Genomic DNA, 15,434 nt, shown 5'->3' with positions numbered 1-15,434 from the left:
AAATGTGAAAAGGTAATTAGAGTAGATGATATTCGACCAGAAATACTTAAATATGAAAGTATAAAAGTTTAGCAGTAGCTACACTGCACAATTCAGAGGGTATTGTCAGAAGATCAAATTCCAGATGATTGGAATAGAGCTTCATAGTCCTCCTCTATATAAAAAAAGGCAATAAGGATGAAAGGGAGAATTACAGATGAATTTCTCTACTAAGTGTTCGAGGTAAGATTTATGCAAGCATACTTGAAAAGAGGTTGAGAAAAATTATGGAAGAGAAAGTTGGAGAAGAACAAGCTGGATTCAGGCGAAATAGAAGTTTTCAAGATCAGATTTTTACTTTACCGCAAATAGTTCAGAAATCATTGGAATATAACAAGGATTCTTTGCTTAGTTTTATAGATCAGCAAAAGGCATACGACAAGGTGCTAAGAGGGACCGTTCAAAAATTACAATTATATGGAGTGAATGAAATATTATATAGAGCAATCCATAGTGTTTATTTAAGTTGTCAATCAGCAGTTAGAATTGAAGGAAATACAGGAAGATGGTTTGATCTAAAATCCAGGGTAAGACAAGAAAGCATATTATCTCCACTCTTATTCATCATTTATATAGATTATATTATGAAAGAAATTGGCATCAAACCTGATATTAGAATTGGAGATGTCAAACTTAGCTCTTTGCTTTAAGCAGATGATGTTGTACTCCTAAGTAAAGCTCGTGGAAGTCTTCAGAATTCTTTAACTAAATTGAATAACACCTGTAACATGAAAATCAGAAATAAAAGGACCAAAACTATGAAAATAGGCAGGAGCAGAGAAAGCTTCAGCTCCATTCTTGAAGGGAGATCCTATATAGAACAAGTAAAATATTTCAGCTATTTAGGCACAGTTTCTAGTGAAGATGGCAGTTAAATCTGGAAATAGACAACAGAATAAGAAAAGGTAAGTAGCCAGCTGAATACGTTTATATGAAATAAGAGAGAAGTTAGCCAAACGCCAAACGAGCAGTATAAAAAGCCGTTTTCAAACCAGTTTTACGTTATGGATCTGAGAATTAGGTTAGAAATAAAGCACTAAAATAAAAGTTGGATCAAGCACTAGGACCACAGTCTGCGAGTTATGAGAACAATTAGGGGAGGTAAACGATGGCATCAATGGCGGAATCATATTAAAAATAAAGACATTTGGTAGAAATTTTACATTATTAGCATTCAAGAACGTGTGAGCAGAGCCAATCTAAGGTGGTATGGGAGAGATAGAGAGGAGATAGATGGCATGCCAAGACCAGAAGAAGACCAAAGTCAAGGTGGGTTGATTCAGTCAGACGAACGAAATCTTAGATACAACAATACTGGAATTCTGACAAGTAATAGACTAATTTGAAAAATGAAATTATTAATAATTTAAACTTATTCATGTTGTACTGTCATAGTAGCCTAAACACCCCTTGAGACTACATATCAGGAAATTGATTATGATGATGATGAAGCCAAGTTACTTGAAATTAACAGGCATAAGATAAAATAAGATAAATCATATGTGGCCTAAAACATTTTAATGTCAGGAGATCATTATTTAAAATACTCAAAAAAAGTAATAAAACTTCACACAAGTGCAACTTAATACTTACAGCACAACTATCTGATCAGTCGCCAGGGAAAGTGCTTCCTTCACTGAGCATCGAGGTACAGTTACGTCGATGTCGATATATTTCGCAGCTAAAAAAACAAACAAATAGAAACTTATATAAACTTAAATTTAAAAAATTAAACCAAAAATTTTATTTTTATTTATTTGTTTATTAAGCGCTAATAAATTTTTATTTATTAAGCTTTTGTAATTAGCACGTGATTGAGTTTATTAATTAGTGGTTGTTGTGGGTCATATATTTTCCAATGTTCCATCCTTTATCCTAGTAATTATTTTCACAGCCACAATCCATCATATATTACATTTATTGTCCATAATCCATCGTTTATGCAAACAATATCGAGTGAAATGGTTTGAGAAAAGGTGACCGAATAATCTTGTGGAAATGATGTCTGCTTCTGCAGCTGTAGGCCGTCAGAAGTAACGCAGTTATAAGTTTGATTCTAGTCGCTTAGATGAACTTTTTCTAGGCCTTTCTTTGATCGATGTTGGAGTTAGTCGATCTTTAGAATAAAAGTAGATCTCCTGGAAACTCAGGTTTTTAATTATGCATTCCAAAAGAAAAAACATCGAATTGTAAAACTTACGTAATAATACGATTGTTAGGGTTTAGGACTGCGAGATGGAAGCAGTGTCGTACTCCTTTTGGAAAGCCTTGTTTCATTGATAACTGGACTCACTATCAATAAAGGCTTTGGGATGGAGACTAGATACCTCCCTACCTTCAAAAAAACTTAGGTGAAAATGATAGAGTAACACCAACTACCTTTGAAAAATAAAACTCGTTAGAGGATTTTATTTTCTTTGAAAAGAAAATTTCGAATATTGCTTCAGACCTGAAGATATCCTTGATTGCGACCTAATAAACTAATCCGCAGTATTGTTGCAAAATACATGTAAAAAATGAATGAGAAGAACAAAAGTTTGGATCTTAGCCGAGCTAACATGTCATTATTTCATTGTCTACTCATTGCACGTTTAGTACAAGGTCGGTTGTGACTTTTTTCCTCTGATGGTTCTTCGAAGAAGAGCTGCAATCTGCACGTCTGGAATAAATTCTTTGATAGTGCACGCACCATCACTTTTGTTCAGCTAATGCAAATAAAACAAAAATGTTTTCTTTGCTAAACCAGGTCCTACAAGGACAGTGTGAAAACAAAATACTTTTAGTCGCACAAATGCACTCCCGTACACTATCTAAACCAGCCATTCAAGTGAGTGGTAGTAATGATATATAAAATAGGACTTTATCCCATGCAGATAATGCATGGATGCTCACTTATAAGCCTTTATATTCTTAAATTTATGTCACTGAAAATATATTGTTTTATTCACTTTCACGTACTACAATATGGTTGCCAAACAAAGTCCATTTTTTGTATGTTAATCGGCTGTGACATTAACTTGTCACAGCCGAGTAACATACATAAGCAGTATCATGTTTCTTGGAAACATGATACTGCTTATGACAGGGATTAGCCTATGATGCATTGTCGAATATGGCTATAAATTGAACATGCATTCTTTTGGCTTGTTGAATTATTTTGTGGAAAAATCCAAGTTTCCAAGAGGAAAAATCTGCCCATCTCCGTATTTGATCTTACAACTCACCTTCAATTGAAGAGTCATGCTTATACAAGAAGTAGTGATTCAAGAATTACTACTTTCAGTTGATGAAAGTAGTAAATGAGAATTCCATAAATACAGAATTCTTCATGCGCAAGTGCAATAAAAATAATCAAAATCCTCTGAAATAACCAAATAAATTTTGGTTATTTCATCACATAAATTTTGCTTCCAGCAACTACCGGAAGTAAAGACTCTACTATCAGTTTTCAGAGTTTATGACAGTCCCAGAGAAGACAGAGAAGTGAAGTTCTTATTATGGACCTTTTTTAGTTCCAGAATTAGAATGAGAGATGATAAGTCTACAGATTTTTATTAAAACAAACATCTGATGAGACTTCTCTGTCTCTTTTTATGCACAACCTTAATCTCAATAAATGCATAAGCATGTTACGATAAATTTGCTATTATGGATTCTAGAAAACCTATGCTAATTAATCTTTACATGGGAGTTTAACCAGCAACTTATTCAACGATGTACAAGTACTGAAACTGCGTCGTATTTGGTCAGTAATCTAGATTATTTTTTTCCCTGTTTTTTGGAATTTCAAGCTTCCAAGTGTGCTATTATGTGCATTAAATAATTATATTTTGATTATTTTAATTGCGTTCAGTTACAATTTATGTTTATCATAAATTATTAAGAACATTTCGTTTTTTGTTATATCGGGTATGTCTGCCACCAGTCGAGAAAGAATATGTTCTGGTTTAATGTTTTGAAAATGCATTACTAAATTATATAAATTACAGAAGTGTACCATAATTGAAAAAAAAAAGAATTTTCTATTGTCAGTTATTTCCAAGTAAAGAAATGATGCAAAACATTCATAAAAGTATTTCGTAATTGCATTTCATAATTGTCCTCTTGAGAAATTATGCTACATACCACAGGAATATTTAGTTAGTAGCTTAGTAATGTTTGCATGCCCTTACTCTATTATCACAGTATTCAAATTCAAATCACGAAATACGATTAGCCATCATCCCGACAGCGACTATATCTGTTAACTGCATCTGTATTTCTTTCATGACCTGATTGCCTATTTTTTCGGAATGAAAAGCCTGAGTTTTCAGCAGGCAAAACATTTCTCCCTGTGAGACTAAGTCATCTTCACTTTGAAATCCTTACAAAGTTCTTTGCATCATCGATTGGAGATTGGAATCTAGATCTTGCTAATCATTATTACAGCTCGAAATATCTGGATTACCATAGATTAGTAGTCAATTTATTGATCGAAACTCAGTGTTCCTGTTGCTTTTGTAAGAAATATCATAATGCATGGAACAAATTTACGTTTTTCAATGAGCTCTACTGAGTGCTGGTACTTTGACAAAAAATCGTATTATGTGTATGTTAATTCGTATTTATGGCACTTCGATCCGCTTTTGACATATCTTATGTACTCTATGTATATAATATTTTTGTCTATTTTTGATTCGACAAATTTTAATAGATTCCAAAAATCAAATTTCATTAATCTGCATACAGCCAAAGTGGACTTAACTGAATATATATTTTACATGTCAATTGGATTATTTGTCCATGTGAATGGTCCACTTTAATTCAAAAATTTAGACTAATTAACAGATTGTTGTACGGATTCTAAATCCCAAATTTCAGTAAAATTTATCCAACCAGAGTCCCGAAATGACTTGCTTACAGACAGACAGATAAAAGCATATAAAAATGATAAAAAATATAAAAATGATTCAAGTGACTATACCTAGCTGGGCGAGGTTGGTGACATCCTGCTGAGTACATGTAGAAGGCACGCACACGTCAATTCTATAGGATAAGAAATAAAAGGCATGTGCGAGTCGTGCAGCCTGTCGGACAACCTATAAAATTAATAAACAAACGACTATTGAATATTATCTTGATAACCGAATTATTCTAATTCAAAAGTTCAGATAAATTTTGGGGGAATATTTTTGGGATTTGTTTGGCATGTTTTGGGATTTCTTTTCCCAATGAAGAACATTCAATGGGGATGGGGGGGGGAGAAATACGGAATTATCACAGAATGTACTATTAAACTCTGCGCGTATGCAGAAAACGGACAAGATTCAGTTTCAATTCAACTAAATGATTATCTTCAAATAAATGAGTGTGGAAACCTGAGTTCACAAATGGAATAGAATATCTGAAGACTCTTTAAGAAAAACTCTGTTGAGCAAACTGCGAAGATTATATCTGAAGCTGCATGCAAAAATCACGTGCTTAGGATCTGAGTGAAGGTTATCAAGTATCTGATTGAAGGTAATCTGGCTAAAAAAGCAGTTTTCAATGCACTTAATTAAGTTATTCTTAGAATATTGAAGGAAAATGTGAACAGCTTCACTTCAGATATAATATAATATTAGGCAGTAAACGTGACTTAAGATTAAGCAAAAAAAAATCAGCTTGTGTTCAATTAATACTTAGAAACGACAATCATTGAAAAAATCCACAACATATTGTTATCTCTCTCTCTCGTCGTTTTAAATTAAAGATATTAATATAATCTGATAATTAAAATTATCTGACTATCTGAGAATAGTTAATTAAAAAATTCCCGCGTTGATGCAAGAAGTGCTGTGACGCCAGTCTTATTGAGAGCTGGTACCTTCCAGGCATAGTAAGCTTGTACTCCGATTACCTCCTCAGGCCAAGTGATTTTTTTAACACATTTCGAGGGACCATTTAGAGAGCGTATTTTCCTTGTATATTACCAAGAAGAAAGTTAGCTGACGTACTTCTTATTCACGATTGCCTTCAGTCATAATCATTCTTGGCTGTTAATTAAGCAATGATTTCAAATAAAGTTTTCAAACCGTTCACGCTCTCTATAGGTTTTTCTAGACATACAAAACTGTTAACATTATTTGGTATTCCAATCTTGTTTGTGAATTCTCTCTCTCTCTCTCTCTCTCTCTCTCTCTCAGCATAAACGTTTCTTTTCAAGAAAATGATCAGGACAGAAGTAGATTATGTCGAGTTTTATAAGTTATCTTTTTTTTTTCATATTTTAGTGTAAAGCTGAAATAAAATATTTTATTTGTTAGCTTTTAGACTGCTTATATGCCTATGTTTCTTATTGATCTTGTTCGGTGAGAGTTTAATTCTTTCCACAACACTCTATCCAGTTGTATCGAGGCATTAAAATGAAACTTTATTTCAAAAAGGATATCTTGAATGGCCGAAATCATTGGTGTAGAAACCTTTTCGCTGGCAGTGAAATTTTGAATAAATTTGTTTGATAAAACGGTTAGTGTTTTAGCAAAGCAAACAGTAGTTTTATTCCAGTTCAATTTTAAAATTTATTTAATTGTTTTTAAAAAATTGATTATCGCTTATATTGTGAATTCAGTGAAAAAATATAATTTTTAAAGGATTTTTATATACTTATAAAATCATATATTTATTTCGATAAATATATTAGAAATATTATTATATGACACCTCCAGGGAGTCCAATGATTCGTTGCGGAAGGGCAATCTACTCAACTTCGCTCTGAATACATATCACCCTCTCATCAACGTCATCTATCACCCATCATCACCCACAACAGTATTTTTTGTCTGTAAATTGCGTGTTCTGAAGGCCGATTTGTCTGTATACGGGATGAAAAACCCGAGTTTCTGGGAGAAAAAACCCTGCTACCTCCGCATGAGATCGGCTAACTCATCTTCAATTGAAAAAAGTCCATGTAAGGATTCCGCTCGTCATGACGAGAATCGAATCTATGTCTTTTCCAATCCAAGGGCGCAATGTTCTGCTATTCTTCCAATTGCGCTACGGAGGTGTTATTACATTATTAACTATAATCTATATGGATACAACGTTAATCTGTTTCCATTATTTAATATATTATTTAAAATAGTCCTTTCAAATAACTTTATTTGTCTCTGGAAAGAAACTGAAATGCAATTATTTTGAGGTTAGTAAAGAACAGAGTAATAAACGATGGAAGAAAGTCATGAACCTTGCTTATACTCATATATATGAAAATAAAGTAGTAGACATGAGTTCGTCATGTTTAGATATTTACTGTTATTTTCTTAGACGCGCTATTATTTGAAGTTCGAGTGTGTGCTTTATTCTCAACAAAAGCAAGAGGTAACTTTCTTTTAATCAGAAGAAACGTTTTCCGCTTGGTTACAAAGTATATTATATTTGCTAAGAAGTTATATTCTTGATTTCATCCTTTACTAAGCGTAAGAAAACAAATATTTGTCCGTGACGTATCTTCATCCTATATACATGAATAGACTACTTGTAAATAACGGTAATTGACTCCACATCATATTGTTTTCTCAGTATCCCATAATACACAACACATCATCTTTCCTATAATGCATTATAGGAAAGGCAGCTACTCATACCGATTTCAGCTTTAACAGAAGGCGTCGCTTCTCATAATCCATGGTGGCAATATATGCGAAAGGGTGGTGTACTCTTCATAATAGAATACTGAGATATTTCGATGTACAGTCGATATACAGTCCAACAGCCTATATACAAATAGCTAGACTTGAAGATACTTCTAGTGTGAACTTTTATTTCTTAACGTTTGCGTAAGAAAATGAAAGGAAAAACTGTAAGCAACTTTTCTGCGTATTATGGAATACAGTATAACTTCCGAAGGAACATTTAATTCGTGGATATTGAGTAAGTGAAAGAATTTTATTAGTAGAAGATTCAGACCTTCCGAGGAAGAAGCAAGTTACAGAAAAAACTCGCAACAAGGTTACCGATCGTGTATTATCTTGAAGAAGAAGAACTTAATCTTGTGCTAAGGAGAAGATTGAGCTCTTCAACTACAGCAGAGTAAAAGTGAAGCACTTACGTTATCTCCGCTCATGGAGAAGTTAGCCAAGACACTTAGTGGTTCATACATGGAGTGTTGCTGAGGCTTAGGTGGTAACGGAGGGCGAATTTCGATGGTGCAGTATTTCCCACGGAAGAACTCTTTTTCCGGAGGTCCATTTTCTGGCTTCGCTACAATGTTTACACATTCATCGAAAGCTCCAAACGACGTCACAGTCCCTCGAAGCATTCCTGCTGGCGGTTTTCCAAATGCATCCAACACTGAAGGAGAAAATACACATCACATTACAATAGTGGTTTGCAATCCAACAGATTCGTTAAAATAAATAAATCAGCTAATACATTTTATTTCCAAAATGGAATAGCCGAGACTTTTTACACGTAACTAACCTTATGAGAATAGAAGAAAGTTAATCACCACCCTTAACCACCACAAATAACTGGTTCAAGGTATCAATGATGTTTAATAGCCATCTCAGGAAGAGAGTACAGCAGATAACTGCCTCCATCTAGTACTCTCTACAAACGTTTTATATTATTTATTGTCTGAAATAATGAGTTCTACACATCGTTTTTCTTGAGCTGTGGGATTAAAAACAGTTTCCTGGAGAAAAAAAAATCTTTTATCCATGTCAGAGATGAGCTAACTCTAGAGCCGGTCAAAGAAAGGCTTGGAAAAAATTCGTCTAGTAGGATGATAAAATCGAATTAATAACGGTCTTTCTTTGGCCATAGCGATATGCATGCAAACAATTTCAATAGGGCTGCACGGACTTCATATTCAAGTTATTGTGTAAAATTAAGGTAGAATTAGCTAAGAGTGTAGGGTAATGATCATACGTATTGCGCTAAGAAAACTCCGTAGAATCAAGTATTGGTAACGGTCAAATGAGATTTAAAATAAAGTGTGGACAACTTTATACTGGGTTGGACAACGTAGCATTTCGAGGGCTTCTTCGACTCTACGTACATAACTTTTGAATTCAATATATGATGTCATTCCTGTGAGTTCACATAGTAACTAATGTTTTCCTTTGGTAGTATGAAATACCATCAAGAAAACATTATCTGAAAAAATATGTGAAAAATTCACAAAGATAGTTCGTTTATCAAATAATAAGTAATCCTAAACTTTTAAACAATTTAACCATCCTTGAAAACAGGCCGTAAACCCAAAAGTATTGATAATGTTTCCTAAAATGAAGGAAAGATGTCGCTCTAAAATCGTTTTGAAGTCGTTACCTATGTTACTTAACGATATCACGCTAAACTGCACTACGTATTGCATTCTAAAAACCTTGCAGAAATACAAAAGGTATAAGTAATAAAATTTTGTTGTCAAGAGAAAAATAGCAAGTGCAGTTGAGCAGGTACGAAAACACCGCTAAACAGATAGAAAAACCAGTGGTCTTGTAAAGATCAAGAAAGTACAGCTTCTTATAAAATTAATTTTTACGCTATGATAGCATGAGTTCCCCTATCATTACGGAGTACTTCTTTTAATTATCGTATATTCTCCATGCATTTTAGTAGAGGGGGAAAAAAGCTTTAGAGAGTGGGAGGACCTTAACCTCCCGAGAACCTGGATGTCTTCCTTCCATAAGCTTATGAGATTTCCAAATTCATGTTCATCTGCTAAAAAAAAACCTTATAAATATTTCTTATGTCCTAAATGGAATTAGAACCAAAGAGTTTTGTCGTTGTCGACTGCATGAGGCCTGCGCCGAGCAAACTTTAATTTGCCTGCTTGGCATAACCTCATGAAGTTCATAACGTTGATTATGGAACTTTTTGGAAAAGTTGGAAACCTACCGCACATCAGTAGCCTAAAGGTCAGATTATCTGAGGAGGATGAAAACGGTCAATCACAAAAACAACCACACCACAGGGACGGGATTGGAACCTAGAGCCTGTTAGTTGAATACTATAAGCTGTGTGGTATAATAGCTGGTTATTTTATAATGTATCCTACTTTTAATAATTTTGAGAATAAGTGACATCCTGGATGTTCCTCTTAATTAGCTAATATTTGATAAATCATGTGAGAATGCAAAAAAGAAGAGCGTTCAGGCAGTAGCGCACTCAGGATTTAATCTTGGGGGCGGGTGGGGGGGGAGAGTTGAGTAGACGATTTGAGAATACACACTAAGCATTGCATAGACCTATGACTGAGCATCTGCAATGATCGCTAATTCAAAAGTAGTACAGAAATAGAAGACACGACACAACATAAATTTAAAAAAAAAATAATTTTAATTAGGAATAGATTTTTGGAAAATTTTCTAGTTTTTTTTTTTCTTTTTCTTGGGGGGGGGGGGGGGGGGGCAGGACCCCTAGGCCCCCTCTGGGCTCGCCACTGCGTTCAGGTAATGGCAAGTAGAAACTTCATAAGAATATTTTTATTTTTTAATTCAACTGAGTTAAAGTAAGAGAGAGAGAGAAAGAAAGAGAGTAAATTCGATAGACAAAGCAGGTCTTCTAAAAAGGTAGAGAAGAATTTGAATTTCGCAATTAGAAGCATATAATTTAAATTATGGTTTAAAATTCTTCTTTAGTTCGTTAAGAGCAATGTAGTGATCTTACACCAGGTATGAGATTCAATTCTTACTTAAGACATTCACAAGCAAACATGTCTATAGTGGGATTGGTATCTTTATTCCATTGATCAGAAATCGGAGATGCTATCTACTCTACTCTACTAATTAGGCAGACAAAATATAATTCATTTTCTGCCTATCGCGTGACCAATGTTTTCCTATTGGCGTAGTAACAGTAAGATAACTGGAACTTATAAGAACTTTACAATACAGCGGTTAATTTAAGAAAGAACTTGACATTATTTGCATTAAGAAATGTATTAGAACAGCTTACCTCAGGTCGTAGTATTTTCACACAGAATGGGAGAATGAAGGTTTGCAAAACAAGTATTTTTTTTCTGTCAGGATAGCAGGAAAAAGACCCAGAAGAAGACCAAGATATAGGTGGATTAATACAGTAAGAAGTGCCTTAGAAGACCGAAACATAAGATCTCATAATGTTGGAGTATTGACAGGTAAGAGATTAATTCGAAGGAAAATTGCCGATAAGAAGTTGATAATGACGTAACCTTTTCATACACTACTATAATAATATACTGTAAACTCCCTGGATGGTGCATATGAGGAATTTGATTATGAGGATGATAATGATGAACTTTAATTTATGCATTGATTACCTTTATATTTACACGATAGTAGTTATTTAAATTTCCAAACTAGATGGTCAAGCAGGCCACCTCGATGAATAAGCAGAAAATTATAAACTTAGCTTCTGGTTACACTGTCCGCTTGATTAGAACTAAAATTCAGGACACGAACCTGACAATCCATATACTCACCTTTTATTAGCTATTTTAAATAAAATGGTTTCACTGATCAAAGAATTAGTTCTCATGACAAGCCGGGCCACAATATAATATGTCATGTTTGAAAGTTATTCATTCTTACTGAACGAACTCGCAACTAGCGAATAATCAAAAGCACTACTAATAAAAGTGTACATAAACACTTAATAAGATGTATTCTCTGGTCAGTTTGCGTGTTTTTGGAGTGAAACCTTTTCTATAAGAATGGTTGCTTGGCTAACTTCACTTCCCCACCTTCGAATTCCACACCTTATCAACTACTGTAAGTAATAATTATACTATATAAAGTAATAACAATAATATGCAGCTTTGGGGTAATCAAAGTAATCAAATTATAATTCATTATACACCGAATCAGAATTTGATCAATTCACACATCACATACTACACTACGACAGTGGGCTGTTTTAACAAACTGATTTCCACTCGTCTTTGATAAGAGCTATTCTTCTAAAATTCGAAACAGTTCCTAATATCGGTGGAAATATTTTCAGGTTTCTAATCCCCTTAAGTTATGAAAATATCACGTTAACAAAGGAAATGTTTTTGGTTGTAGTCAAACATTGAAAGAGCTAGTTAAAAAATATTAAAAGAATGTGTTATGTTGCTATCAAAACCAGTTTTCATAGTAACATTATAAAATGTGAAATTTGATACCGTTTATCTAAACATCAATATTGTGAATCTAGCTTGAAATAATTTTTCGCTCTTGGTATGTAGAAGGATATTTCAGGAAATATGAAATATGCTTGAAGTTAAATGCGCTTCGTACCAATCACTGCACATCTTGCGAATGAACGAAAAATCAGTTCCTGTATAAGAATTATCTCATTCCTAATTCTACCTGTAAATAACCCCAGGGTTGATTCATTTCGCTTTCTCCGTTATTGCAATTATCTTGTAAAATCCGTGGCAATAGATCTCTGTAGATTCAGGACAAAGCTGTCCTAGTGCTGTACTTGATTAACCTGTATTATAACTATTAATGACGAAAATGATCTAGATTACAAGCCAGCGAAGTAGTTGTGAAATCAAAGGCCACTGCAACTAGAAATTAAGAAAAGATTGTAACTATTTTGTTTATAGCTTAATCTTGTAGTATTTGCCATGAAAACGAACTATCAGTTGTGCGTCCACGTCAACGCCTGATGGCAATACTAAAGTGGCAAAACAACTGAGATTAGCTCATGACTCTGTCTATGACGTCATCAACAACAAACTTGTTTCACCACGAAAACTGTGAGTTGTTTGGTGTGTTAGACAAGCGAAAACAACTCTCGAAAGAGAATAGCATGGACGAATCACTACCTTCAGAAGGAAAATTGATACTTGCATTTTCTACGGTTTACAAGGTCAGTCCTTGAACATTACTGGAAAAGGAATCCGGCTTAGATGACTGCTGAAACCAGTAGTTTGGAATAAAAGTCGAGGATTTAGTTTGACTTGAATTACAGCCTAAGTAACTAAGTCTCTAAAACCATATATTATGCATGTCAGTAAGTTGCACGTGAATGAAAAACAAAACTCTCCTGTCTCCATATGAGACTGGGATGATACTCACCATATTTGAAAAGGCTTTACAAATGTTCTTTATAACGATTCCTGGGTTTGAATCCGTGAAACCTTTATGAGCTTTCCCACTAAAGAATAATGTCCTTCCCACGTTACGGAGACACTTACGCTAGGACAAGCTATACTCTCCATCCATTTGCTGCTAGATGCCAAGGATTATTGGCCTCTTGTTGTTACGAAACATCCTCAACATATTCCTTGGCATTACTCTCTATTTGCAGTTCCACTCAGGTTTGAAAGGCCATCATTTTACCAGCAATTACGGAGTAAAATCGGCGCTGGACCAAATGTAAATATCACGTGATTTGTATTAGACTTGTACATTCTCTTGTTGTTATGTTAATTTTAATAAATACAGGTGAAAACTATTTATTGCTTGCATTCTCATTGAACCGAAATCTATTTTCGCTTCTCTACCATTCTTCCTCTTCTTCTTCAGCTGCTCCCATTTCTATATGGGGTCTCTTCTGATGAGTCTTCTTCACTGGTTTCTATTGTGGACTGCATCTCAGTTCGGGTTTTTTCCTGAATTTCCATCATCATAATACTTCGTCCATCTTGTTTTTAATTTCGCCTCATTACATGTCGATACCATCTTAATCACGCTTCTTATACTTTGTTTGTAAGCTTCTCTATCATTCTGAAATATATTAAATAGAAAACATTAAAATAAACATTGATGACCTGTTGACTCACTTTCTTCTCGATGCCATGAATCCTGTGCTACACTGTGATTAAGCGCATTTAATAATTTCAATAATAGCAGTCAGACTAAAGATAATAACGGGCAATAATCAAACAGACAAAGTTTCAATAAATATAGAAAGTATTAAGAATATAAACATTATTTTCAACGTTAACAGTCCCTTATAGAGTAGTTAAAAGAACAACCGGGCACATTATTAGCTGTAAAGAAGCGAGTTCGCATTTCATGGACACCGCTAGGAACTCCCTTAAGGATTTTAATCCGATTGTGAATTAGCCATTTCCATACGGAAGTAAAACAATCCTACCGGAAATTTGGATTTTTCCTCTGAAAAAATAAAATAAAAATAAACTGCAAAGAACATACACACTACTCATTGGCCTTAACTTTCTCGTCATAACCCCAAAGCACAGTGGATTAAACCAATCCGGATGATGAAAGAAATATCTCTTAGGAGCTTAAAACAAAATACAGTATGAACAAATAAATCATTTTCCTTTCTCCGATAATGAATGTTCATCGCTTCCTGGCACTGTCCTTTGAAAACATTCCTTGTACAGAAAAGCTGTTACTGATCCGAAGTTTTAATTTATGCCAATTTGTGGAACGTTGACACAACGTATATGAAAGAAGTAAAGAAGATCTATTTATATAATACATTCAATTTTGTTCATAAGAGAAAGACCGGGGGGGGGGGGGGGGGTTGATTGAACAAAAAATCGCTGTGACCCATTTCTTTGGGAAATCTGATTAGTACTTGATGATGGCGGTAAAGGAAAACATAAGAAACATTTAATCCATTGTGTAGTAGGTTTTGTAGCTGAAAATATTTCCAGAATGAACACTCCAAATTATGTATCAACGAAATTACATCACGTGAATATAAAATCTTGTTGCCTTTTTGTATACGGAATTTTTCATTCGAAGGTTTAATGTATTATTCGTGAAATCGGTTTGAAGTATCTGCTTATTAAGCAACGAGGAAACAGGAAAAACGAAGTACATAATGCAGTTTAGGCTTTCCTTTCCAACTAACACTGTTCTGGCATAACTTCAAGTGCGCGCGGTGGCTCACTGGAGGCGATAGTGATGCCATTGTGTTTGACTTCTGAAATTAGAATGGTGTTCTTCCTGAAACCTTGGCCAATTGCTTAGGTTAAAATTTCGTACCCAGAATTCGTTTTACGTTGTTTTCTGTTTATCAACCTATTTTTTCTTCCTGACCCACACTATGTATTTAAAAATTTGCAGACTAACTACGTATTATTACTTCATATTACGTCAATTTTATCTCACAAAGGAGACAACCCAGCTAGACAGAAGCACATGCAGTTAACATACAAAGTACACTGGCTTAGTCTTAGTTGTTTCGGCCCTAATTCAAAACACTGCAATCCAACCCTTACGAGACAACTCGTCCTCATCTGCAACTGAACAGTTGTTATAAATGTTTGTTCGCATCCTAGACGAAATTCAAACCATTTTCCCATTCAGAGAACCTCATCGTTACACACTGGATTGCAGGAGTGAAAAACAAATTAATATACTGAACATATTTTATTCACTATTGTTTATTATGAAATACTCGGAATAACAAATGTGATAAAAATATAATATGAATTGAATACAAGCTAGAATAAACTATGTAGTCTTCTTTTTCGTTAT

The 15,434-nt window shown here is 34.2% G+C and overlaps 1 protein-coding gene across 3 annotated transcripts in view; it reads right to left on the bottom strand.

The window, feature by feature from the left end:
• LOC150098042 (nose resistant to fluoxetine protein 6-like) overlaps positions 1 to 15,434 on the bottom strand; it is a 352,140-nt gene that overhangs the window by 37,232 nt on the left and 299,474 nt on the right. For all 3 annotated transcript variants that reach the window (XM_090406583.1, XM_090406584.1, XM_090406581.1), the window contains 3 exons: positions 8,108 to 8,349; positions 5,003 to 5,117; positions 1,633 to 1,720 (listed from right to left, as the gene is read on the bottom strand). In XM_090406583.1, the coding sequence (XP_090262709.1) occupies positions 1,633 to 1,720; positions 5,003 to 5,117; positions 8,108 to 8,349 (445 nt within the window). The remainder of the gene's footprint in view (positions 1 to 1,632; positions 1,721 to 5,002; positions 5,118 to 8,107; positions 8,350 to 15,434) is intronic.

This window comes from Typopeltis vanoorti, chromosome 16 (assembly GCF_054136105.1).
Source record: "Typopeltis vanoorti isolate ZY-2024b chromosome 16, IOZ_Tvanoo_1.0, whole genome shotgun sequence".
Classification (NCBI taxonomy): Eukaryota; Metazoa; Arthropoda; class Arachnida; order Uropygi; family Thelyphonidae; genus Typopeltis; species Typopeltis vanoorti.
This window is presented reverse-complemented; position numbering and strand designations above follow the sequence as displayed.